Raw genomic sequence first — 26,635 nt, 5'->3', positions numbered from 1 at the left:
TCCCGGAAGCTGGAGCGCCCGGCAAACGGAGACTACCGCGGCGCGGAGGTACCGCCGGAGCCGAGTCGCAGCGGGTCCGGGACTCCTCTTCGGTAGGTACGTGTCGCTGGGCCTGACAGCCATCGCGGGGTATGCTGAGATGCCTCTTGGTTCCTTGGTGCCTCTTTGAAGGAATCGATTCTGATTTCAGCTGGAGAAACGGTGGGTGCAACTTGGGGTTTTCTAACATTCTCACCCCCCGCCCCGGGTTTGGTGAGTGATTCAGCCTTTCCCCCCCAAGGAATCTGCTAAGAAATCTTCTTACTAAATTTTCTGTTCTGCTTTCTAAATCTGTTATTCCATGCAGTGAGTCTTTAAAGCATGCTTGAAGTCGAAATTAGAATTATTTCCCCATGAACTTCATGTTACCAGAACCAGTTTTCCACTGGACATCACAGCACTGGTCTGCCAGGATTAGGAGCTCTGGCTGCCTGTGCCTCCAGTCATCATGTATGTATATGAATGTTGTTTTGCAGACCCTTTTTGAGATTGTGTCAAGATGGACCGTGAGTGTATGGACAAGATCAACCGGTACTGTCAGAAGAAAAAGCTTAGACTGGTTTATTCTCCCGTTGAGATGAGCGGTCCTCCTCACGATCCTACGTAAGTTCGCTGTGTGTGTCAATAGCATCAGGACCCTTCCTGCAATGAACGAACTGGGTAAAGCTTGCAGTCCTAGAGGTTACCTTCCTGACAGTGTATATGTGGCAGGTGAGCTGGTTGAGTGCTGGGTAGGATGTCAAGGGATTGAGCTTGAGGCAAAAGCATATTTCAGAGTTGATGTCCTTTTCCCAGAAAGCAGCAATGCTGCTTACAATAACTATACTGTAAGTACATCGTACACCTGCTGTGAAATCTCTTGAGATGTGGGGTGGTTTAAGCAAGTGTTTCAGTTTGAGATCTGTGCTAACTTAAGTGCTTTGATTTCTATTTAGTTTTACAAAGTGTGGAAATTATTTGTGATTTATGTTGGTAATTTCTCACCATAAAGGTTGGGTGTATATTAATTGATCGGGTAACAACATGGTTTCTGTGTAGTTAACTTTCAGAGGGTTTCTTGCTTAAGCTGTTTGCTTTTACTTTTAGAGAGAGTTACAGGTGATGGAATATGTCTTATTTTTAAATACAAATATGGTGTTTTGCTATTTTTTGTCTCTTGACAGAGATCACAGATACTCAAGATCTGCGATTTTTTTCTGGTGTAACTTATTAAAAAAAATATTTTTGCCAGTTTGCATGAAGACAAGCTTTATGCTAGTAATTAATGTTTCCTTTGACATCTTCCATGTTCCAACCAGCACTGCCTATGCTGATTTATTCTTAGACCTGACCATAGTTCTGGAATAAGTTAATAAGTATTTCTGGGTCTCAAATGTTGATTGACTATATTATTATTCCCCTCCACACCAGGTGGCTCATGTAAGGACCCCTTATCGCAGTAGTGGCCACAGCTGCTGTCACACAGCTCTGTCTTCACGCTTTAAGGGTGATGGCGTGGCACTAACAGAGCTTACCTGCATTTCAAATTTACTTATCCCATTTATTGCTCTTTTCCATCTTCTTCTGTGTGCTCTGCTACCTTCGTAAATACAGTTCAATGCATTGGTTTGTATCTGTAAGTGATGTAAGGTGTGACAGTGGCATCTAGGAAAATCCTGGAATACTCGGGCCGTTCCAAGGAGTACAGTGTCTGGCTACAGCGGTGAGTGCTGTGAGCCTCCTTGGGCGCCCTTGTGGTGCTCTTTCCCAGTGCTCTGGCTGCTGACAGGATGCATTGGCCACTGCTGGTCCTGAGCTGGCTCCCTCTTTTGTGCAGTGTCCCATCACGTAAGTCCTCCTGAAGTTGTCTGGGGCATGATGCAGAGACAGCTCCTGTCATTTCCTCCCGTCCTACCCTGGATTTGCTGGTGTAGCTGCTTCCACTGTAATGTCTGGCAGGGTCAGTGCTGAATGCAGTGTAAACAAGTTGAGAGAGCTCAGGCTGGCTCAGTCCTGAGTAAGCTTTCTTGGGCTGGGAAGGCAGTGTGTGGACTACCAGGTCAGACCTACCTAATCGTGTCAAGTCCAGGCAATGCTTATTAATTCAGGGTCTGGAGTGGGTAAGTATGAATGTACATTTGGGACTAACTCATGTAACACTCATTCAGACAATCTTCAACTCAGGTAACTAACGCACAGGTCATTGTGACTCAGACTGCAGATTTCCTTGGATACTTAAATAAAATGATGAATTTTGGATGCAGTCATAGCTGAATGTATGTAGTATTCAGTGCTTAGATATGAGTTGGCTAATAAGCCCTTCCCCAAAGAGTGATCTCTTCCTGCTTTCTTTTTTCTTGCTATGTTGTTTTCTCTGTGTAGAGTGTGTGGCACACTGTGGTGTGCCTTGTCCTACTGTTTACCTCCTTCAGGTTGCAGCTTCCTTATGCAATGGCTGCAAGCACTGTTCCTCATCTGCGTTGTTTTCCACCCAAGCATTTCATTAAAGGACAGTGCAGAGTGAAGTAGGCACAATGAGAAAAGTAAGTTTCTGAAGTCATTCTACTAGAGGCAAGTTGTCCCACAGAGAAGCTTGTGTTGTTAGACCTAGACTGTTTCTTTGTGTGAATTTATCTTGTTAGCTGTGAGCTTGTATATTTATAAGCTCTGCTGCAATCTGATGTACAGACATACCCCAATGTTAAAATAACAGTCACTTTAACTCGATGCAAGTCTGTGCTGCTGCAAAAACCAGAACTCTAATTTAGTGTTGTGTTTTACTCCTTTGGCAGTAGTAGAAACGTTAGGGATTTTGCAGGCCAAGTAGGATCTGGGTAGAAACTGGTTTTGCTGAAAACCAACCATTCAATAGCAGGACGTGGGGGGTGGGTTGACCCCACAGCAGAGAAACCCTCAGGCAGCAGTGAAACCCGTGGCCAGCCCCTCCCTGAGGAAGAGAATTGGAAGGGTGAAAGGAAGAAAAACTTGTGAATTGAGATAAAGACAGTTTAATAAGTGAAGCAGAGCTGTCTCTGCATCCAGAGCAAAGCAAGGAGGCACATACCGGCATTCACCGCTTCCCCTCGTCAGGCAGATGTTTGGCCATTTCCAGGCAAGGGGGGCTCTGTCTAGTGTAGCAGTTACTTGGGAAGACAAACATTCTAAGGCCAAACATCCCCTCTTCCTCCTCCTTCCCCCAGCTTTTACTGCTGAGCACAATGGTGTATGCCATGGGGTATCTTTTGCCTCTGGTCCTGATTGTGTCTCTTCCCAGCGTCTCTCACACCCTGGCTGCCTGTCTGGGGGGCCAGAGTGGAGTAAAGGAAAAGGTTTTGATGCTGTGCAAACACTGCTCAGCAGCAGGTAACACACTGGTGTGCTGTGTTACTCCCAAGCAGTGCACCGAACCAGGTGCCCTGAAGAAAGCTAACTCTGTCCCAGCGATACCCAGCCCGGTCGGCGCTGGGCTGTGCCCGTTCCCTGTGTGACTCATGGAGCTGCGGTTGCGGAAACAGTGTGTGCACAGTCGCACAGCGGAGGGCTTCAGAGGGATCGGTGTGTCGGTGTGGAAGGGCAGGACTGATTTATTTTTTTAAATTTTTTTCCCCTTTGTGGTCTGTTTAGTTGGGTTTATTTTTTTGGACTGCCTTTAAATTCATGTCTCACGAAGCAGCAGAACTGTATTTGGCACTTACTGAGTAGCACCTGTAGCATTGTAGTGAAGGTGAGTGTAATGACACATCTGGATCCATGAAATCAAGATGAGCTTATCTTGCCTCTCCATACGTAGACTTCACAGTACTGAGATGTGTCCTGGTGTTAGTGCTTTACAGGCCTTGCCTGTAACAATGCTGACTTCGTGCATTCTTTTGCTATTAGCAATTTAACTACTTTTGCTTGTAAGGAGCAGTTAAGCATTCAAGAACACTGTTAGAAATGATAAAGCACATGCACTTGTGACCAGGGCAAACGTTTGAAAAAATATTTCTACTGAGGAATTATGAGAATCAGGAGTTAGATGTAATAAAAACACATGAGTACTTAAGTACCTCCACAGCTAACTTAGAGTGCTTTGAGATAATAAAAGGAAAGTTGAAGCCAAAAGGTTAAAGTATCTGTGAGACAATGTAGCAATGCTTTTAGAAAAGTTTCTTTCATTGCAGGTTCACAGTTGTGGTTAAAATAGATGATCAAAAATATGGTACAGGCACTGGTAAAAATAAGAAGGAAGCAAATGCAATGGCAGCAAAAGAAACCTGGGAAATTATTCAAAAACAGGTGAGTAAATGGTAGGATTTTTATTTTCTTTATTTTTCTTCATGAATGTTGAAGATGAATCTTTAAAAGTAGCCAATAAAATATTGTTCCAAACTTGGAAGAGTTCCTAACTATTTAGTTTCATTGTCTTTGTTTTGTCTTACACAGTGCTTTTCTACCTCTTAGCACTGAGCTGTCTTCCTTATTGTGCTACTGCAGGGCTTGTATGTTACATCAGGAGTGTTTCCTTTTCTGCTGTTGTAGGAGGATGAGAAAATACATGTATTTGGCTTTGTTAAGCTGCCTCAGTGTATCCAGAGCAGACAGTGATCCTTTTTCATCTTAATTTGGTGTCTCCAAAACAGTTGAAGGGGATTGCTCAGTATGTCTGTTGCCACTCTGCTCATAAAATTGCTTACTGTCACACTTGATCTGTTGTATTTGTTATGGTGCAGTTGATTTTATACTCTTTATTCTTCTTTGGCTTAGTTTAGGTGTGAACTTTGTTCCCCTGTTGCCTGCCAAGTGTTTTGTGGCAGCCGTTCTTTATTTTTCTTTCTGACTCTGAACGCTTCATAGCACCTTCTGAGCAAAATCTCTGCTCACCTGCTCCCGTGTGCTTTTCACTGCTTCACCATCTTTTACACAATTGCTGCATGTTTGCTAATGTATTAACAATACTGCCTAATCATGAGACAGCAAAAAAAGTCTTGCTTTCCTATCTTGTACATGCACAGGAGCAGTTGCAGCCCTTGCAAATGCAGCATCGGCTGCGTTCTGCTGCCAGCCCTTTTCTTGGCTCTGGTTAGGCTGTGAGAAAATTCAGAAGGCTGCGTTGCCTCCTTTCCTCCCCACCCCATGTTCTCTCCTGCCCCTATTTCTCATAGCTTGTTCCCTATCTTTTCTTAAAGATGGTGAGAGGAGCCAGGGTGATGGTTTGTTGAAGTAGCTGGTACTTGGAAAACTAGATTTGCATTTCTTTGGAAATTCAAAAGGTCCTAATTCTGGCTTGGGATGGCTGTTCTTTGCCACAAAGGACTCCATTGAAGCAAACGTGGTGTTTCTTAGGAACATTCTGAAACACTGACAAACCTTGCTGCTATACTAGGTCTCTTGTACTGTTAATCTATCTATTAAGTTTAATTTTTTAAGTTACCTATTTTTGTTTTCTAGGCAGAGAGTCCTTCAGATGTGCAAGGTGCAGAATTAATGCCGAGTCCAGTGACGTTACCACCTGAATCACATAGCGACTATGTCAGCCAACTAGATGCGTATTCACAAAAGAGAATGTATGTGGTTGATTATCCTAACTGGATGCATCCTGAACTTGACGGCGCTCCCATGTAAGATGCACTTTTAATACTTCTTTCTGTTTCCTAAGACTAGCGTTAGTTACCCCAAGTAGTGTTTGCTGGGTCTTTAGGAATACAATAGAAATTTGGAAGCAGTCTGGAGAGAATCTGGCAGAGGGCCATGGAGGTGGTTGAGGGGTTGGTTGGAGGATATGGCAGAGGAGAGGTTAAGACGACTGAGTTTGTTTAGCTGGGAGAAGAAACAACATGGTGACAGAACGGTAGTCAGTGTTGAGTACACCTTAAAGTGCTCATCACTGACTCTCTGAAAAATGGTTATCTGGAAGGCCTGTAAAATCTACCATTGTTAATTAGATTGAATGTATATCGCAAATCCTCCTCTGAAGATGTGTACTTCATATTTCCATTCTATAATGTCAAATGACTGCAGTGTTTAAAATCATTAATTAAGGTTTGTCACATGGGATATAAGACTTTATTCTCTGGTGTATCCTACAGGTATCGTTCTGGCTGTACGATTAGCGGTGTTTTGTATGGAATTGCCACTGCAGCTTCTCCAACTGCTGCGAAACAAGCTGCCGCAAAAAAGGCGCTTGAGAAGCTACATGAGGAACAAGATCTATCTGTATGTGCTACGGTCAGCCCTAAGCCAGAAGTTTAATTCTTGTGTCTTTAATCTTTGAACAGATTTCCTCATTGTATTTAAAAGCACATTCCATGGATTCCATATTTTGGTGGGGTGGTTGGGCAACAGGATTCTTCTGGTGGTAAAATTTATGTTGTGCTTCTATATTCAATTGCTGGCTTAAAAAAAAAATCTCACCGTTGATATCTCTGTGTATCATAGCCTATGGGCTTGTATGTTGTCATTCAAGGATGCACATATGGTAAAAAATTCTGAATCCTGGTGTACAGACTGGTTGGCTTCCATGTAAAATGTGGTCAAGCTGACTGGCTGTGAACATAAATCTTTTACTTCCTTCTCTTGGATTAAAAATCTATTGTGAAATGTGAGAAAGGCAAAAGCAGAAGTGAGAATCAGCAGGACTTGCCTTCGGTGCTGTTCCAAGGCAGAGTCTAGCATTGCAACCTTCCAGTACCTGAAGGGAACATACAAACAGGACGGGAATCAACTTTTTAAAAGGGCAGACAATGGCAGGAAAAGTGGGAATGGATTAAAGCTAAAGGAAGGAAGGTTTAAATTAGGTATTAGGGGGAAGTTTTTTACAGAGAGTGGTGAGGTACTGGAAGAGGCTGCTCAGAGATGTGGTGGAAGCCCCATTCCTGGAGGTGTTCAAGGCCAGGTTGGATGGGGCCCTGGGCAACACTGTGTAGATCCAGGCCTGGAGGTTGGTGGCCCTGCCTGTGGCAGGGGGGTTGGAACTCTATGATCCTTGGGGTCCCTTCCAATCCAGACCATTCTATGATTCTATGAAAGCAGTGGCCAACAGCATCCTCTGGAGAGCAGAGCTGTAGTCTCCATGTTGGCAATTGTGTTTCCGTGTATCCAAAACATTATCAGAATTCTAACAGTGATCCAAACTCACTTGTGAAACGCCCCCAACAGTACATGTGAACATAAATGAAGTTCAGTTTGGAAGGAAGGCAGGCAGTATGGGGGAGGAAAGAAATATTTTTTACTTGAAGCACTTTTTTTTTCCCCATTGTTTGGCAGTTCACTGTGAAATTTAAATGCTTCTCTTATTGTTGTTTTTAAGTAAAGCATGTAATTAATGGCCTATTATAACTCTAGGATCCTTCCTTAATATTTTCCTATGTTTTGAGCTCATGAGCTCTTTGAATTTTCATCAAAGTCTGAAATTCGCTACCTCCAGCAAAACCTCTGTAGCAATTACTCTAAATTTGGGGTAGGTTGGTTTTGCTTGGTTTGAATTTTTATTAATTCCCAGTGATGTCTCTGCAACCGTTAAAATGTAACAAGGAAAAAGTAGCAAAGGGCCAGAATTCCTGCATTTAAAAAAAGAAAAAAAGAGTTGGTTTGTTGGTCCTCATTGCAATATAAACCCTTAAGTTTGGGGTTTTTTTCTTTGTCAGGTTATGTAACAGTTGTAATACCTTATGACACAGAGTGGTGGGAGGAAGGGGAAGAACCTCTTAAAAATGTTTAGAAGATTAATTTTTTCTTTTAGCTGACCCCAATTCAGTAATCTAGGACTGGCAGGGTTTTCACACCAAAGGCACCAAATGTCTTTTTGCCCAGACTCAGATTTTTAGTTCTGCTGATTATATATACACCACAGCTCATGACAGCTTGTTTTCCACACAGACAACTGCCTGTGCAGTAAACAATGAAAACATTTGCTTTTAGTAACTGTTTCTCTTACCCTGATTTTTTAATAGATTCCCAGACTGTGTTTCTGTGCACGTGTCTGTATGAGTGGGCAAACGCTCCCTGAGTTTCACTGCCCTGGGTGGAAGTTAGGCAGATGCTGTTCTTCTGCAGGGCTTTCAATGCCCAAGGCAGCTAACACCTTCCACTTGGGACCTTGTAATCCACCCTCTTCCCTCTTCGAATCACATGTTCAGCACTGGGGATTTTTTTGAACCTGACTTTGTTAACTGTTCTTGCTTTTTCTTTTTTTCAGATGGGAAGTGAACCATCTGCAGACAATTCTGCATTCAGCGAACGGAGTCCTGATTCAGAGTATGTTGGGTTCACTGATAACGTGTTGACAAAATGCATTTACTAAGCTTAGAGGATCATGTGATCTAGTTCTAAATAAAATCTGTCATAGCTTCTTTATTGCAGTGTAAAGCCATGTTCTTTGAGTTTATATTTCTTAAATGTCAGAGCAGAATTTGTTATATTCAGTCCCATGCTCTGACTTGGGCCTGTGTGGATCCAGGAGTCGGACTTGATGGTCCTTATGGGTTGGCTTACCATAATTTTAGAGCTTTCTGATATAACTGTTTTGCCACAAGTAGTTCTTTCAGAAGCATTTTTACTGTGATGTAAACGGAATAACCTACCTCATTCAGTAGCGTTATTTTATCCCATTTTAAACTCTCACTTTGCTGTTGTGGCACTCTTGTGAACACAGTATCATCCAAATTCATTACTTCACCATGCATTATGTCCTGCTTTCTTCTCTGCTTTGCCCCCTCTCCGCCCCTTTCATTCTCCATAAAGCTTCACTTCCACCAAAGAGAAAATCTGCTTGTTGAAAGAAAATGAATGTGCATGAGGCTTCATTTGCGATTTGGGAACCCTTAGGCTAAGCCCTTTATGTCCAGCACTTGATTTGGCTGTAGTGCCACTACTACTTCATGTTCTTTGTGTGGCTGTAAAGCAAGCTGGTATGTATGGTGCTAGAGGTGGCTGCACAACTTTGAAATACGTATCTGTATTTAACCTTTTAATTAAAGGATGTAATAGAATATGTATCATAGATAGCTCATTATATCATAGAGGAGTATATTACAAAATGTTAGTGTTTTATTAGCTTTCCAGCATAAAATTTTGTAGTTTAAATCAGTCATGATTGGGTTTACTTTTTCAGGTTTTGCTTTTAAAAAACTGTAATTTTTGAAGCCGCTTTTTTTTTTGTGGCAATCATTTTATTTATGCGTGTGTTGCTTTCACCTTAAAATAGTCTGTTCTTTTTCAGAACCAACAGTATTACCTTTAGAGACTCAGCTCCAAGCTTGGTAGAAAAAGTGAAAAACATGGAAATAGGTGGAAGGTCTCCGTCTCTTCAGGTACAGTATGAAAATTGTCTAAATTACCCTGAATAAAGCAAGCTTCTTGCCTGAGTGTAGCACCACTCATGGCTAGAAAACACCTGCATTCTTCCTGAGGCTATTCTGCACTTTCTTACCATTAACCATTAGTTACTGTGTGCTGTGGACCCGCTTTATGTATTGGTGACCAAATGGGCAGCACTCCCAACTAAGGGCATTTAACCAAACTCTTGGTCTTCCATGGGAAGAATGATAATGTCATGGACAGCATGTGGAAAGAATGAAGCTGAGAGATGGCTTCATTATTACATTGTTTATGCAAGGTATTCACACATTTATAGGCAATTCCTTGATATAGTAGCAGACGTATTTTAAACTAAGTAGAGTGAAAATATTCAGGATATCTCAGTTTAGGTTTTTTTTTTGTTTTTCTCTTTTTCATGTAGAAAGATGCAAAAAGTCCTGCCCAGAAATATGCAAGGTACGTGTTTATTTCCAGGCTGCTATCTCCCACAGGGTATATCACAAACTCCTGCAGTGTTTCCATACCTAGCAAAGATATGCTGCTATTGGAGGTACCTTAATTTTCTCTTGTCACGTATTAGAACAACAGCTCACGATAAGTTTTGCTTTTATCCTTGTTAAAGAAAATTGGCACCTAATTTTGATAATGCAAGAAAAAAGCAAGAGGAAAAAAAGATGTCAGATTCAGATGAAAGTTTGTCAGATTTGGATACTAGTATCAGTGAGGAGAATGGAGAACACACTGTGAATAAAAGGTAAGAATGATTTTTTTTTCAAATAAGTTCTGTGTGGCAATTACAGTATATAATGCTCTAGATTTGTATAACAGAATGGGGGAAAATACTGCTGTAAAAATAACTTTTGAACAAAATCAGCATGTGAGATTTTTTTTCTAGAAATTTCAAATATAGTCTAGCAACTGACATGCACTGATGTTTAATACTTGCAACCAAAGGTAATTTGTGTGAAGATGTGAGGGTAATTACCCTACCAGCTTTCAAGGGTCAGTTTCCCTTGTTTTTGGGGAGGTTTAGATTGGGTTTGAGGAAAAACTTCTTCCCAGAGAGGGTTGTTGGGCATTGGAACGGGCTGCCCAGGGAAGTGGTGGAGTGTCCATCTCTGGAGGTATTTAAAAGATGGATAGATGTGGTGCTGAGCGACACGATTTAGTAGTGGATGGCAGGTTAGGGTGATGGTTGGACTTGATGATCCAAAGGGCCCTTCCAACCAAGACAATTCTATGATTCTATGATCTTCAAGACTATGATTTAGACCTGCATTGGTGCTGAGTGATCTTTGTAGAGTATTTCAGCAGATGATGTGTCAGGATTTTTACATCTTGTAAATTTAATGTTAAGTACACTTAAGCTAATGTATATTTTTCTTTTTTTTTTTTTTTTAAGATTTCTTAAGAGATTTAGAAATATAGAGCCTATTGGTAAAGGTGGTTTTGGGAATGTTTTCAAAGCAACAGAAATACTTGATGAGAGAACCTGTGCAATCAAACGAGTTGAATTTACAACGTACGTACTGTGTATTTACTTTGGGTTTTTATTTTACGACAACCTTAATCAAGATTTCAATATGTTGTTTAGTCTCTTTAATAATCATAGGAGAATTTAAGCAATTTTCATTAGTAATTGTCCATTTTTTTGGTAAACTGTTTATTTCTAAGTGAAGCTGAAAATGGCATGCAACTTAGTTAATTTTTTGCATGCATTCAAATAATTTCAGCTGTTCCCTGAACACACTAGTGCTCTGGTTAATAATATTGCAAAATGCGTTTGAAGAAAACTTGCTGATTAATAGAACACTTTTGGCAGGTTACATGGAAAATGTGCACATCAAGGAAGGTGTAACGACTATAATAGGGAAAACAGAAAAATGAAAGTAATATATTTTGTAATTTGTAATTGGAAAATGCTTTATATATGACCCACGTAGTAATTTTTCTCATTTGTTTTTTATGTATGAATCTCAGCAGAGAGTGATGATTTTAATTTTCTTTTATCAACATTAACTTTCTGTATCTAGTGCCTGGAGTCTTTTTTGAACAGCTGAAAAACTTGAATTTCTTTTTGGTAATCTATTTGAAGTTTCAAGTTGTTGGACATGTCACTTACATTGTATAACTGACCTTTGAATTCTTGTGTTCTTCACAAATATGTTATTTTCATTTGTATTGCAGTTCTGAGCACTATACTATAAAACATTCTAGCGATTCAAACCCATCAACAAACCAGCAGCGTTCATGTTAAGAAATTACTTCACTAGGCAACGTTACAAGTGCAGGCCAAATTCAGGGATAGTTCTTAATGAGCATTTACACCGATGTCTTTATACTTAAACACGAACATCACAGAAGTGGAAAGAAAACATGGGTGTTTGCTACATTGTGTTTGGCTACCTAGTATAATTATGCACTTGGAACCGCCTGCTTTTTATGAGTGGGGCTTTCATTTCTAATATAGTTAAAACGGCCCTGTGTGGAGCTAGGAGTTGGACTTGATGATCCTTATGGGTCCCTTCCAGCTCATGATATTCTGGGATTCTATGATTTTTGGACTTTGAATAAATGAGCAGATGAAAGAAACCTCACAGAATTTGTGGACTACAAGTTTGAACTTGTATGAACGAGAACATTATATTTCCCTAAATGAATGTAAAACTATGTGTATACTGCTACATGGTATCATGTCTTTTATTTAACTTAGTATTAGGTTTTCATAGGGAAATGCCATCTGGATTTGTTTTGATTTGGGATTTCCCCCCCCCTCTCCAAATAGGAACGTGATGCGTGAAGTGAAGCTACTGGCAAAACTTGATCACGAGCACATAGTGCGGTATTACTGCAGCTGGAAAGGGTATGACCGCATGTGTTCATCAGACTCAAGGTAACCACAAGACTGCAGTCTGCACTCACAAACTTGTTTGCTGGAGTGAATTTTGTGTCATAAAAAGAAAGGCTGATGATTGGCTATAAATCATTCTACACATACAAATCCCGTTAGGAAAAAAGGCACACTACTTTTCAGCAGCAGGTTGTATATAATTAATATGTTTATATGTTCTTTTCCTCAATGAATGAGAAACATTACATAATGTTATGTGTCTCTCTTAATACACAGAAATTGATGAACCTGTAGAGGGGTGTAAGAATGCAGGAACTGCAAATTTGGGGCTAATTTACAACAGAAACAAAACAATTGCCTGGCAGCTGGCTGTAAACCCACGATTGGAAGTTTCTCTTTTTGTTTGTTTTTTTATTAAGTACTGGTCAGCCAGTAGCTCTCAAAGATCTCATTGTTTCTCTGTTAGTGTATTGACCATGGTGCCTGAAACAGGTCTGGTTATTGATGAATGGAAATACAAAAGGAAATGCTTTTTCATTTAGAGGTAGTCTTTCAACACTAAGACTTCTGGGAAGGCAGTGGTGAGAGTATAACTTCCACGTTAGGTTATTAACTTTTCAAAGCTTCTGTGGTAAGCTTTTTTCACCAGCTGTAAATTCTTACCCTTCAGGGAAGTTGCCATGCTTACCTAGAACCATAAAATATTAATGGATCCAAAATGACGACTGGCATGATAGCTGTCCAGTGTGCTCAGTAAACAAGGATTAAAATGGGAGGAAGTTCGTGTGCCAAACCCCAACCATTAATATGCTGGAGTCTCAGTATCACTTATGTGTTTTATACTGAACAGGTATTGGGTAAAAGACAGGAAAAAAGACTTTAAAGCTGAGGTCCCAGCTGGAAATTCCACTCAGTGCCCTGAACTCAATGCTACAGGGAGTCCTGAGCCACGTAATGCTTGCTCCTTAGGTGCCTCGGGTGGCTTTATTTCAGGGTGGTTGGAGCACACAGTGCACGTAAGAGAGCGTTGCATCCTCCTCTTCCTGTTGCCTTTCCCCTCACTGTCTCCACCTCAGCCTATTGTATGGGCTGGTGGTGAGGGACATCTTCTGGAAAGAGAGAGGCTGTCAGGTGGGTGACTACATTTCATCTAGATTCCCAGCCCTCTCTGGCAGGGTTTGTGTAGGAGAGGAAGGGTAAGGCTGTGTTTGTTGAGCAGAAAAGAGAATACCTGCCAGGTACTGGCAGCAGTTCCTGGAGAGCAAGATGAGAGCTACTCCTTCCTCTATTGGACATGCCTGTAGACATGAGGGGAGCAGAATTTGGGCAGTTGGAAAACATTCAGAGTGAACAAGGAAGCAAAATGTTAGCAATATTCTGGGGGTATGTAGCAACTGAGCATGGATTCTTTGGTTTGCAGATCTATTTTTTTTATCTAGTACAAAGTGGTCTAGGATCTTTTTTTCAGGTCAAGAATTGCAGACTTTATTGTTGGAGTTCCCCAAAAAAATAACGAAAAGGTTTGTTTTTTTAAAGAAGAGGAGCTTGAGAATCATTGATGACTTGGAAGGAATTGTACCTTGCCAATTTCAATATGGTATGTAATTGCAGCTCCATGTCAGGCGAAAAAACTCTCTGTCTTTTCATCCAAATGGAATTATGTGAAAAAGGGTCATTGGAAAACTGGATTGACAAGAACAGAAAAGACAGAAAATATAACCAGATGGCACAAGACAAATTTTTACAAATACTGAAAGGAGTGGAATATATTCATTCTCAAAGGTTAATTCATCGAGACCTCAAGGTAAGCAGGATATTAAAAAAACCAATTTAAAGTACTTACTGATATTCTGGAAACTGTTAACATTGTTCTAATCTTTGTTTAGTCTATGATGTACCCTAGTATTGTGCCCCTTCTGATAATTGTTAGTGAATAATTATTTTTTTTTCCAGCAATTGGCTGGACTTCATCCCAAAATCTGAAGGTGAACTGGAGGGTCTCAGAATGGCATAGCTCAAAAAAAATCGAGAGTCATCAGTTAACAGGCACTATCAGTGTATTTATCGTATGCTGCTGGGTCATAAGGCTGCCTATTGGAAAAATGAAGTCTAGGAAGTTTGCTCTTGCCATGTTGTAAAGGGATGGTTTATCTATCCTAACACATACTGTGCTCGATACCAACATGTTCTAGTTGCTCTTGTACCATGTATGCAAGCAAGTATTTGAATGCTACTTTTTTGGATAGAATTTCAGTCTCTACAAGTGCACAATCATAAAAATATTTTATTTCAATATAAAGATTATAAAGGACAAAGTTAGAACCCTTGAAGTCTTCATATGCCAGTTTGACATCACTCGCTTTGTAAAAAAAATAAAATTAAAATGTGTTGGCTAATGCCAAACACCTGAAGAGTAAGAGCTGAGAGACGATAGTGATGCATCCTTGATACATATTCCCTTTCTCTCAAGACTTCCAGTAATAGTTCAAGGACTACTTGATTGAAGTCTTTTGCATTTTGGATTGGAAGTGTAGTTCCAGGTTACGTTCAAGGCCTGTGCATAGAATTTTGTCTTAGAAAAGCTCTAGAAGATATGAACATATCTTTATCAGGCTTATTGCTGAAATACTGGAACAAGCCACAAACATACACTCATTCATTTCCCTAGATGCCTGTGAAAATAGACCTATTTAATACCTTCTCTCCTCACCTATTCATTCTTAGCTCTTTCAACTCCTTGTGCTTTGTATTTTCTTGCTCCTTCAGTCCTACTGTATTTTCATCTCAGCTCTATCTCCTACTTTTCCCTGTTCCTATGAATCTCTTACCCCAGTCATTTATCCATGGCATCTGGCTGTAACCCACTTTCAAGTCTTATTGTTAACTTGTCTGTCTGCATTTGAATTTCAGTCCTTTTCTCCCCACTTTGATCTGTTGTTAAATTAAGATACTTAGCCATCTGAGATCTGTGTCCCAGAACCAAAGCTAAAGGATAGGTTCAAGATGAGATGAATCCCGCTTGTGCTGGTATGAACAGAGTTTTCAAACACTGTAGCCAGGTGTAGGTGCTGTATTATGTGTGTGCAGATGTGGTCAAATGTGAACAGAACTGCACTGGGCATTCCTGACACAAAGATCTCTTCCTGTTACATATGGCTCCTGTCTCTTGGCCTTATAGTCCCCTGGAGCTTCTTTGAGTAAAAGATAGCATGAGGCTATTTGATTTTGTTTTAATAACATTCAGAAATGTAGTTTATCTTCTTTGGGAAACCCATCCAAGTATATACAATTCTATTTTAGTAGCTTATGATTTTGTCAAATTTAAAAAAGGGGAAGGTCAATAGAAACTTAAAAGTGATGCTGTGAGATGGCCTTAGTAAGCCCTAACTCTGCAACTGACTTAGTACAGATAATCCTGCTGTGGAATTCCGTGTAAGCCTAAAGGCTTTATCCGAGTTTATCAAATCCCAGGCCTAGGACTGAAGACTAAAAACGACTTTGGGATATGCAGTGTTTACATGCACAATGTATCTGAAGAGCATTACAGTGTGGTGCAGTTATGACTGAGCCAGTGGGGAAAAAGAAAAAAAAAAGAAAAGTTGCAGTTACTGTGGCATGTACTACTTTAAGTTTTTAAAATTAATTTAACTTTTTCTGTGAACAACTATCAGATTTTATGGGGAGCGCTTCTGTGGCTGATTATGCTTGAACAAACCTTGGTCCTATGGTGGTTTTCTGTTGTGTCTTTAATATATATAGCCTCCAAATATATTCCTGTCACATGAAGATAAGATAAAAATAGGTGACTTTGGTCTTGTGACTTGCGTGACGTATGAGACTCTGACTGAGAACAAAGGAACACAATCATATATGGCACCAGAACAGGTAATTTATCCTGCTACGTTAATGTCTCTGTAACAAGACTTGCAGTATAAACTCAGCATTGCATGTTCTTAATCCTAATCTCAGTACTAAACCAAGTTGCCTAAAATTCCCTGGGATGAGGAGAAGGGGAAATGACATCAAATTACGCCAGGGGTTTAGATTGGGTATGAGGAAAAACTTCTTCCCAGAGAGGGTTGTTGGGCATTGGAACGGGCTGCCCAGGGAAGTGGTGGAGGGTCCATCCCTGGAGGTATTTAAAAGATGGTTAGATGTAGTGCTGTGGGACATCGGTTAGTAGTGGATGGCAGGCAAGGGGGGTGGTTGGACTTAATGATCTAAAGGGTCCCTTCCAACCACGACACTTCTATGATTCTATGACTGTGTATATGAGGTTAACTGTATTCTGGAGAGAGCTGTCTGCAAGTGTGGTGATTTTATTCTGCTGTGCTAACCTAAGTACAGTTTTGCAAGGAATGCTCTTGCAAAACCAGACTGACAGCCACGTATTTAAAGTTCAATTTAGGATGTCTGTTAATTATGGCATTTGAGTCCTATTTGTTTCATTATTTGTGAGACAGATATTGGCATGCCCTATCTGTGTAGGTGTGGAGAAGTCTTCATTTCAGTGGGTTCAATGTGACATAATAGTCACTATGTCTGTAGCAGAAGTTAATGACTAAGATCAAGTAGGGCCTGTCCTGCAGCCTTGGGGTGGAAACTTCTACTGACAAAAAAATTTTGCCTTAAGAAGTACTGTCCAGTTGGATTTGATGCCTATATTGTTCTTGTTCTAATCTTTGCAGTTCGGAAACAGATATGGAATGGAAGTAGATATTTATGCACTGGGATTAATTTGGTTTGAAATTCTTTCAGCAATGAGTCGTCATAAGAAACAGCGCGTATGTAATCTTTACATTAAAAATGTCTTGCTGTCATTGTTTTGCCTTGCTGATGGTTATTAGGTGCTGGCTGCATGTTAGAAGAAGTCTGTATATCTACTGTACTGTCTCTATTTACATTTTCTCTGTGATTGATTTCTGCAAGGCCTGTAAATCCTCAGACTTTGGTTGAAATGTAATAACTGATGTAAAATATTTCTGGTTTTAGTTCACTTGTCCTACTGAAATGCACATTTAAAACCTTAATATACTTAAGAATGTCTAGCAAAAAAAAAAGATTTCGAGTTTCAGATACATCATTTGGCTTGATCAGAGTATTTGAAGGGAGTATTTTTCTAATATTTAGAAAATAAAAACTTTGAATGAGAGAGTTTTGTCTCTGCCCAGCTCTTGTCTTCACTGCACAGTGGAGCATGAGCAAAGTCTCTATAAAGCCAAAACACCTGCAGTTTTCCAAAATGAAAAGTGATTTGGAATATGTAGCTTTAATTTAAAAAGATCTTACTTAAAAGAAAAGGGCTTTTTTAAAGGTATCTTTGGCTTTTGTTTTCTTGGTACCTTGCATGTTATTAGTGTAATGGCTTACATGCTTCAACGTATGTATTTGTAGGACAGCAATGTACCTGCTGAGTATCTTGTCTAAAGTAATTGTAACATACACATGGTTGGACCCAGCAGCTCTTGAACATTGTCAGCTTGTTCCTTTTGCCAATATGAGAACCTAGCAAACATAATGTATCTGCTAGACTCCTGGTTCAACTTGTCCCTGTTTAGCTACCGTGCAGTATTTTCTGATACCTTGTTCCTGTTCACAGCTGACGCTGCAAATGTGTCCTCAGTCCCATGGTGTTTACACAGCAGGACTGATTATTTAGTCTTGTTTCCTTAAAGCGTAAAAATCCTGTGTCTGTAGGCAGGTAAGGAAGTTGTGTGGATAGAAAATCCTAGGATGGCCTTCAGTGGTCCCATCAGCTTCAAAAATAATTTCACTTAATGGAGCATGGCAAACTCTGCATGGTGCTGGCAAGCTCTTCTGAAACAACATAAACCCAAGTTGATTATGAGCTGAGTAACTGGTTCAGCCGATTAATACCAGAAGGTAGGGTCATAAGCCTAAAGCTACTACTGAAGATTAGAGAAAAAGCTTGAGGTTCATGTGAGCTGTTGTTTTACTGGATACTGCTTATCAGGGCTTATTTGAACAGGCTACAGCATCCATAGACTAGCTAGTGACTCAGGATGCATAGTGAAGTGTGCAAGATGGCAACTGTCACATTCAGATGTACAGTACAGTAGCTAACAGCCAAGTGAATGATGTGGACTGCTGTTTACCCAGAACGCTGCAGCATGTGGAAAAGAAGTTATTACCCTGAAACGCTTTCTGAAAGTGTGTAAATAGAAACAGGCTTTGAACTCCATGTAGCATTTTCTGCAGTGGCATAGAAATAAGTGTGTGGTACTGAACAAAGAAAATATACTGAAACTGTTCTCTTTATGAATTTCAGATATGGACTGAGGTTAGAAATGGTAATCTTCCAGAGGACTTCACCGCCGAATTTCCAGCAGATGTATGGGATTTTAATACATTACTTCCATTAGTTTTACTCATTAAAAAGTAATTTATTGACATTTAATTTCTTTTTGCAGGCATGCCTAATCAAGAAGATGCTTTCAAAAGATGCTTCAGCAAGATGCTCTGCAGCTAAAATACTTGAGTTTATAAGCTCTGAGGAGAGACGGGTCACAGCTTGATACAAGCAAAAGTCGATTTACCGTATCAAATCATTCCTTTGTATGTGCTCAGAAGACTCTGTGCTTTAAACAGACTGGTCCTTTCCTACATACACTGGTCGTGGGGCTGCATCTGGTTGGTCAGCGATCTGCTGCTACGCCAGCATCTTTACCTGATCATGCTAATGAACTTCTAAAACTTGCCAGACAGCAGGCATACGTTATCTAAAGAAGAGGCTTCTTCTGGAGCCTGCCCCAGCAGGGGGCATGGAACTTTGTTTATTACAATCTTGCCACATGCCATGTTTTATGGCCTAAAGGCTCCATTGCAATATCTATTAACCTAGCAGTGCTTGAGGCTTTGTCCTCCAAGCCCCATGCCACTCTCTGGTAAAGGCAATGCCTCTACTGGCTTAGCTGTCAACTCTACTAAAGGTAACAGCGTTTTGCCTGTTACTCTTTAGTTATATACTTCAAGGAGTTCAGACTTGCCTGGACTAGAATCATGTGTGTGGTGGTGGTGAGCAGGGAAAAGAGACAGGCACATCAGTCCCTCGGATGCTTGTCTTTGAGCTGTATCTTGACAAACTATCTGTTGCTGTGGAGCCTGTGTAATTCTACCAAGGCAAATGAGCTGAGATTTCTAAACAGAAAAATAGGTATTGCCATGTCATAAAGTACTAAGTGCTTATTCTGAAACATTATATGGATCCAAAGTGGGTGCCTGGTTAAAACTCAAAATAAGTGAATGTGTAGTAATTTTAATGTTCTTATGGAAACTTTTGCTGATCTTCTCCAAGTATTTGTTGCTAAAGAAGAGTCTGATTTTACATACTTTTAGAAGGCCTGTAGTTTTATTTCCTCCTTATGAATCAAATATATACATCATTTCACTACTCTGGACTAACTAGTATTTCTTTGTAGTGGTCAAGATCTGGGAGAAATGATATCCAAAGTACCACTAGTTCCACTTCCTTGTCCTTTTCACCCTTAACACTGCTTCCATATTATAAAAGATGGTATGTGACAACCTTTGGCTGAATATCCTTCACGCTTCCTGGACAGACCGCCCATAATACCATTACTGTTAAGTAACACTGAGTGTGTCCCCGTAGTTTTTCGATACTTTGTAGTATTTTTATACTTCAGCAGTACCTGTTAGTGACTGTTTACAATAGCAATTGCTGTTCCTTAAAAACAGCAGTTCCCTGGGTCTAACATGTATTTTTATATGTAAAAAAACCCCAATAACATCATGATCTGGTACTATTTAGTTATTCAAAACATGCACTTTTGCATACAACAGAATACTGGTTCAAATAATGTCACTGTAATGTTTCACAAGCTTTTTATTTCCCCACCAGGTCTAAGACAGTAAGGAAAAAAGTCTGAATGTTTAGTCATCTCCATAAAGATGGGGAAAAAACCTGACACACTGTACAAGAGAGTAACTAGCCAATACTTATTCCCTTACTCAAACTTGAATTTTATTATCAGGTGATCTTGTTCAACTGGACAGGGCATGATCAAAGACTCTGTTAGGATTTACCTACCTCTCAATTATAAATGCAAAATTTTAATTCTTATTGAACTATGCATCAAACAGAAAATACACAAGATGCTTCAGAAATGTGAGTTTAGCCTGTCAGCAAAGCTATTCTTCTGTATGCTTTAGTGTGAATTCTTCAGTATGGCACAGCTATGACCCTTCTAAAAGATGTTATGAACTATACATACTTATCTAGGACTCCTTCCTTCAGAAAGGCTTTAGTCATGATCTGCAGCATTGTCTCCAGGGCAGTTTGAAGACAGATCTTCGGAGCCTACAGGATAAGCAGAGAAAAAGCGAGTAATTCCTGCTCAGAGGGGGAAGGAAAAAAAATAAAGAGTTCCAAGAATCATTTGCAGAATTCAAGTAAAGCAGATTAAATAGAATTCAAGCAGGTTTACGAAGTTCTACTCTTCGTTGCAGCAAAACTAGATAGTGTTCTGTTTCAGAATCACTTGCAAGCTTCCACAGCTTTTTATGGTACTCATTTTAATATCTGGGATTTTGTTTCCTCAAAATTAATAGGAAAACCAATTCAAATAAAAGCCAGCATGGTTGGTTTTTTTTTTAATATTTTGTAAATACCTAAAAACTGTACAAGGGTTTGCACAAAAACCAGCAGCCCAGAAGGAAAATTTGCTATGTAGCTTTAAAAGACTGCCATTAAAAGCAACAAAGGTTATATTGTACCACGTGAGTCTAGCTCTATAAGCAAAAGACTTGTAAGACAGGTTTACTCTCACCTTCATAGGTTGTTCCACACCAGACACAATAGAAGTGTTCTTGTCTCAAATAGGCAGTCAGGAGGCGTAGCTTTTCTGATACCTGGAGATAGGTGCAGATACCAACAATCCAGGGGTTACATGACATAGAACAGTTTGAGCCACTAGCTTTTCAAAAACAGATTCAACCTTTGGCTATGGAAAAGCTACACAGTAGTGCTGCTCTTCTGAGCCCTACAGGCATGGAGTTTCCCAAACCTGTGGCATACAGCACAGGGATACATGATCTCTCCAAAGATCTTGCTGGTTTTTGTTGTTCCTCTCTCTTTCCAGCTAAGAAACCTGCACTAAAGAGAGCACTAAAAATACTACCTAGATACCTTATTTCAAGTATATGATATTTTTGGTGCCTTTTTTTTCCCATGCAATCTCTGCAAATCAAACACTTAAAGCTAAGAACAGCTATGTAATCTAGTTCTCAAAAAAATGTTTCCAGTGTCCATCTGGTGATAAAGCATTTTCAGAAATTACTTAGCAATTCTAAATTTAGTTCAGCTTAAAACACGAGATGAGGCATCTAAAATTAAAACTCAAAAGCAAGTCACTTTACCAAATACAGGATCGTGCATATTTTGGCCAAGACACAGAAATTTTTAGAATTTAATTTCTAGGCTACTTCTTCCTTCAAAACAGACGAGCAGTACATCAGTGGTTTCACGTTTTATAATTTAGCATGCAATGGCTATAAAAATCACTGCTCTAAGACTGCAAAGAGGCTATTCACTACAGCATATACCCTTTGTAATTCTACGTATGTATACATACATTGCATATATGTATAAATACACACTTAGAAAAGGCACGTTAAATTTAATTCTGAATCAAGACATTAATTTAGTTGCAAAGCTTACACTTAAGTCTGAGCTGGTGCATTCATCTTCCTTGTCTTCCTCATCTTTTCTGTCTTCCTCTTCAGGTTCTAGCCAATACCAAGTCTCCTTGGGAACATCAATATCCTTAAGTAAGGAAGTATTTAAATGAAAATTAGCTGCCTTTGTAGGTTTTATTGTAAAGATGTTGGATAAAACCAATTTCTAATAGGTGAGATGTTAGGTTTTACAACTGTCCTGTATAGTATAACCAAGAATTACTAAAGCTGTAGTGGAAAACTGGGTACAGTGCTCCACAAAAAGGAGTATTCACTTGTTTTAAAACAAGTAAACGTGCTATTCAATCTATGTTCAGAATGTGTAAGGCTACACAGCAACATCATCTCACACCAAGGCTGTGAACAGATAGCCTTTTGTATCAGTTGAAGACATGCTCCCCTGAATTATTTTATCATGAGATCACACATTGCTTCCTAATCCACCACAGGTAGGTATCTAAGGTTAATGTAGCTGACTTTATCTGATACTCCTTAGTCTGTTTAAATGATCTCAGCAGAACTTATGGGGCAGTATCAGCCTCTAACAGGCTAATAGAGAAGTTGCAAAAAATTGATGGTTCACTGTTACTGCCTCTGTTATTCCTCACAGGGGGAGTTTTGGGACTTTTTTGGGTTTTTTTTAAATGTTTCTTTGGTGAATCTTTGGTGAATCTGCGGGTTCCCTCAACGGAATGCTTGGAAATACTGAAGAGCTGTCTGGACATGGTCCTGGACAACCTGCTTTAGGTGACCCTGCTTTAGCAGGAGGGTTGGACAAGATGGCCTTAAAGTCTTTTCCAACCTAAACCATTCTGGGACCATGTTGCTCCCTCAATTGAAGCAAACAGTGCCGTTCTTCAGGACAGCCTGACACTGGCTACTGAAAGATACACAAACAGCTCAAAGGAAACCACAAGAATGCAGGAGCAAAACTGATGATGCAAATTAACACGGGTCCTCACATGAGGCACCATAAAACTGATGTACAAGTTCAAGTATCTTAATGCTGCAAATATACACTTAAAATATTTTGAACAGACTTTAGCATTGCTTAATACTGAGACTTCAGGCTAGTTATCCCACAGTTTTAGAGAACTTCCAAGAACTGAATTACTACTTTGTTGGTGGCCTGTATCTTTAACCTACCCAAACCAACCCCCCAAAAAATACAGGTCTCACTTTTTGCATATCTAATCGCTGGCAAGCCCTCTGGCTTTTCCGAAGGTCTCCTTCCATCTTGCGTTCTTCTTGTTTGTTTTTTAATCTTATTCTGTTAAGAAAGAAGCAGATAGCTAAAATAAGCAGGCAGACAAACAGTTGACAGCTTTTCTTAAGTAGGAAATATAAGATCCTAACCCTTTCAAGGCTCTCAGACTAGGGCAATGTTGAAGTTCACAAGTCCTTCTGACATTGTTTCTGTGGGAGCACATGTGTTTCTTGAGGAACTATACCTTCAACACAAGAGATTTTTTGATCCTACTGCACTGAATACTGTTTCTCCACCAGGCTTTTGTACGACTGAACCCCCCCCCCCGTGGTTCAATAAGCATCTGCAAAAGATACAGCCTTCCCTAAGATTCCCTTCTCCACATATAACAAACAAATCAGAAGAAAATAATAAAAAACCCAACCCATTAAAAAAATTACCCTTATTTTTTAAAACCACTGTAGCAACACTTTGGAATTATCTGTGGTTTTTATATTAAACAAAGATGACATGGTTCTCTAAATTCAAAAGTTGCAAATGACTTGAGAAGAGTTAGTATGCATGTTGTTTCCATGATCAACGTTTACAGAAGTAAATGATGCAGCTCACACTCGTAGCATTACGGTGTTCATCTGCTTTTGCATTAGGACTGAGAAGCAATTACTCATTTCAGCTCTTACCTCCCATTCAAACAACATTCAAAAATAAGAACACATTAAAAAAATAACCAAGCTTAAAGCAGAAAAAGAATTGTTTAGACACTGCTTGGATTATCAGTTGTATCGTTTTACCTGAACTGATCTGCTGCTTCTTCATTTGCTTGTTTTTTCATATGGAGTTTCTGTCTATAGTTTTCCAGTTTTTCTTCAGCTTTTCGCTTTTTTAATTCGTCGTGACCAAGCCCACTTCTGCCTATGTAAGTTCAAAAGAGGAATGTAAGCAGCTGAGAAACTCTAATACACAGCCAAGTAAATGGGGAAGTATCACACAAACCTGTTTTAATGTTCAGAGGAATAGGTTCAACAATGCCTTCTCCTGTAAGGAGAAAAAAAAAAAGCCAATTTAAGAAATCAGGTCTTTCCCAAATTATGATTTGTGCAGTATATAAACTTTAGGCAAGCTGCTTTTGCCATTACATATATATTACCTTGTAGTTTTGTTACTTGGAAGCTGAAAAATCCCAAACCAATGTACATTTAGTGCTTTACAACTGACCCAGCTGAACTGCTACTCCCTGTGTCTTTTGGCTTGCCTGCCAGATTGCTAAATAACATTTTCAGGATACTAGGCAAAAGAAAAACAACAGTGTTGATTTCAGAGGTGTAACATACTTGCAGAAGGCTACTTTGTTGCAGGCTTCTATAGTGTTTTACATTATCAAATCTCATGAGCTGATGAAGAATAAAAACAATGTGTCTGGGCCAGTTAATTTCCTGATTCTCTGCTAGAGACAGGCTGAACTGGCACAGCGGTTGTTCTACTGATTTTACTTCACCTATAAGCTCCTGCAGGGAGCTTATAGGCAGGAGGGGATTTGACTTTTTAAAAGAGCAGATAATGGCAGGACAAAGGGGAATGGACTAAAGCTAAAGGAGGGAAGGTTTAAATTAGATATTAGGGGGAAGTTTTTTACAGAAAGAGTGGTGAGGTGGTGGAAAAGGCTGCCCAGAGAGGTGGCGGATTCCCCGTCCCTGGAGGTGTTCAAGGCCAGGTTGGATGGGGCCCTGGGCAGCCTTGTGTAGATCCAGGCCTGGAGGTTGGTGTCCCTGCGTGTGGCAGGGGGGTTGGAGCTCTATGATCCTTGGGGTCCCTTCCAACCCAGACCATTCTATGATTCTATTAAGGCTTTATAAGAGTAAGCCAGTGTGCACCATCTCTTTTTCAGAATTCAACTACAAATTCAAAGAAAGGGTCTGATTTTTTTTTTTTAAAACACTAATAGCTTTGCAAGGCCATCAAAACATCCTTACTGCCCTTCCTTTAAGCATTCACACGGGGAAGGGCATTTACTGGGCAGCAAGTACGGCCGCTCCCCTCGCATCTCTTGATAGTCCCTAACATTTTTATTTCTATTTTCAGAGATTTGCTCTCATCTTTTCTTCTGCTACTACATGCTGACAGTTCGGTAGCACTAGGGCTCTCAGGGAGACACCTACTGACCCCGTCTATAAACGAAACAGCAGTTGCAGTCCTTAAAAGAGAAAGGCACACCCGAATATAACATGGGCAGAGGCTTCCAGAGTGATGAGCTTACCGCTTTTGCCAAGAGCCTGGCCGCTCTTGTAGCCCATCTTCTGGAGCAGAGCAAAGCCTTTGTTCTCATTGCCCAACGCACTTTTCAATACCAAGTCACGTCTCTCTTTTTCTTCTTCTTTTATACTCTTTTGCCTGTTCTTCTCGTTGGCTTCTTTTTGCTTTTCTTCTTTCTGAAGAGCTTCCTTCACCCGCCTCACCATGGGCAAGCCCGGCCTCACATCCTGCCTAAGAGTCACCAGTTCCAGCAAACGTTAGCACCCTTTTTCTTTAAAAAAACCCGTGTTTATTTAAGAGGGGAAAAAGAGGGGGAGGGGGGGAATAAAGGACCTACTTCAGAAACGAATCGGACATGTAGTCTTCCTCTTCATCTTCCTCCATGGTCAGCACGCGTGCCGTGCTCCGGCCCCTCTCCTACCAACACCGCCAACGCGCCGCGCCGCGCTCCCCAGCGGGCCAACCCGCCGAGCCGAGCCCGCACGAACCGCTCGCCGCTCAGGCCCGCCGCGCTCGGGACGCGGCCTGAGGCTGACGCGGTACGGCGCTGTCAGGCGAAAACGGGAGAGAACCCGGGGAACACCGGCCGGGTCTCCACCTACTTCCCTCCCCCAGAGCTCCCGCGCCAGGCCTCGCCCCCGCCACGCGTTTTTCTGAGCTCGGTTGCCGCCGGCGGCCGCGGGTCCTCTCAACCCCCCGGAACCCTTCGCTCCTGGAACCGGAACGGAATGACCAAACCCCCACCTTCTCCCCTCTCCGCTCAGCCCGCGGGCGGCGCCTGCGCGCAGCCACCCGCACCCGCCGGCGCCTGCGCGGCTCCCGCTTCCTCCTGCGCGGCCGCAGGTGTCTCCGCGCTACCGAGGTGCGTCGGGGCCGGCGGCGGGCCCGGGGGCAGAGCGGCGAGTATTCCCTCCCTTCTCCGCCAGCCAGCCGGGCCGGGGCACAGTGGGGTGTTGGGGCAGCCGAGCCCGCCGGTGACGGCCCCGCGGCGGGGGGCGGCTCGCTGCGCTGGCAGGGGCGGAGCGGGTGCGGTGGATGAGGGGGCTCGTGCGGCGGAGCGTACCCCCTCTCCCCCACCGGGCGGCAGCCGTGCTGTCGCGCCTCACGTAGCTCGGAGCTGTCAGGACGCGACCGCCTCACGGTATGAACGTAGTTGTCGCGCCGTGACTGTTAAGCCCGGCCCGGGGGTCTGCGGTGTAGCGGGCCGGTGGGTCCGGGCATCCCCTCCCCTCGGCGGCTCGCCTTGGCGGCGGCTGCCCGAGGCCTCCGGCTGCCCCGAGGGGAGAGGCTCCGGCCTT

At 41.3% G+C, this 26,635-nt stretch overlaps 2 protein-coding genes across 4 annotated transcripts; one reads left to right on the top strand and one right to left on the bottom strand.

Moving 5' to 3' along the window:
* Nucleotides 1–44: 44 nt before the first annotated feature.
* EIF2AK2 (eukaryotic translation initiation factor 2 alpha kinase 2) lies at nt 45–18,910 on the top strand (the record flags this gene model as incomplete). The annotated part of the gene is made up of 16 exons (XM_084261085.1): nt 45–96; nt 516–642; nt 4,182–4,296; nt 5,449–5,618; nt 6,087–6,213; nt 8,195–8,253; nt 9,218–9,308; nt 9,737–9,771; nt 9,938–10,069; nt 10,718–10,837; nt 12,101–12,208; nt 13,778–13,970; nt 15,926–16,051; nt 16,855–16,950; nt 18,456–18,518; nt 18,776–18,910. Exons 2-16 carry the CDS (start codon nt 539–541, stop codon nt 18,908–18,910), a joined length of 1,674 nt encoding a protein of 557 aa, XP_084117211.1. The 5' UTR covers nt 45–96; nt 516–538.
* On the bottom strand, nt 14,435–26,044 carry GPATCH11 (G-patch domain containing 11). Of its 3 annotated transcripts, none has more exons than XM_084262394.1 (9): nt 25,675–26,044; nt 25,342–25,568; nt 24,081–24,122; nt 23,879–23,999; nt 23,060–23,150; nt 21,864–21,968; nt 20,974–21,055; nt 20,419–20,504; nt 14,435–14,750 (listed from the first exon to the last, which is right to left on the bottom strand). In XM_084262394.1, exons 1-8 carry the CDS (start codon nt 25,719–25,721, stop codon nt 20,449–20,451), a joined length of 771 nt encoding a protein of 256 aa, XP_084118520.1. In that variant the 5' UTR covers nt 25,722–26,044; the 3' UTR covers nt 14,435–14,750; nt 20,419–20,448. The 3 variants fall into 3 exon arrangements, with proteins under 3 accessions (XP_084118520.1, XP_084118521.1, XP_084118519.1); XM_084262395.1 differs by having other exon boundaries at nt 14,435–14,720; XM_084262393.1 differs by lacking the exon at nt 14,435–14,750 and adding an exon at nt 17,939–17,983.
* Between the last annotated feature and the right edge of the window lie 591 nt (nt 26,045–26,635).

Source organism: Gallinula chloropus, assembly GCF_964237585.1.
Source record: "Gallinula chloropus genome assembly, chromosome: 3".
NCBI classification, from domain to species: Eukaryota; Metazoa; Chordata; class Aves; order Gruiformes; family Rallidae; genus Gallinula; species Gallinula chloropus.
Note: the sequence above shows the minus strand (reverse complement) of the source record. Positions and strands in the feature narration are given on the sequence as shown.

Excerpts from the sequence above, each read along its gene's own strand:
- GPATCH11 (XM_084262394.1), bottom strand. The coding sequence starts at position 25,721 with ATGGAGGAAGATGAAGAGGAAGACTACATGTCCGATTCGTTTCTGAA. Across the intron at positions 23,151-23,878 it reads GAAGCAGCAGATCAGTTCAG|AATAAGATTAAAAAACAAAC; the intron begins GTAAAACGATAC and ends CTTTCTTAACAG. Across the intron at positions 20,505-20,973 it reads GTGTGGAACAACCTATGAAG|GCTCCGAAGATCTGTCTTCA; the intron begins GTGAGAGTAAAC and ends CTTATCCTGTAG.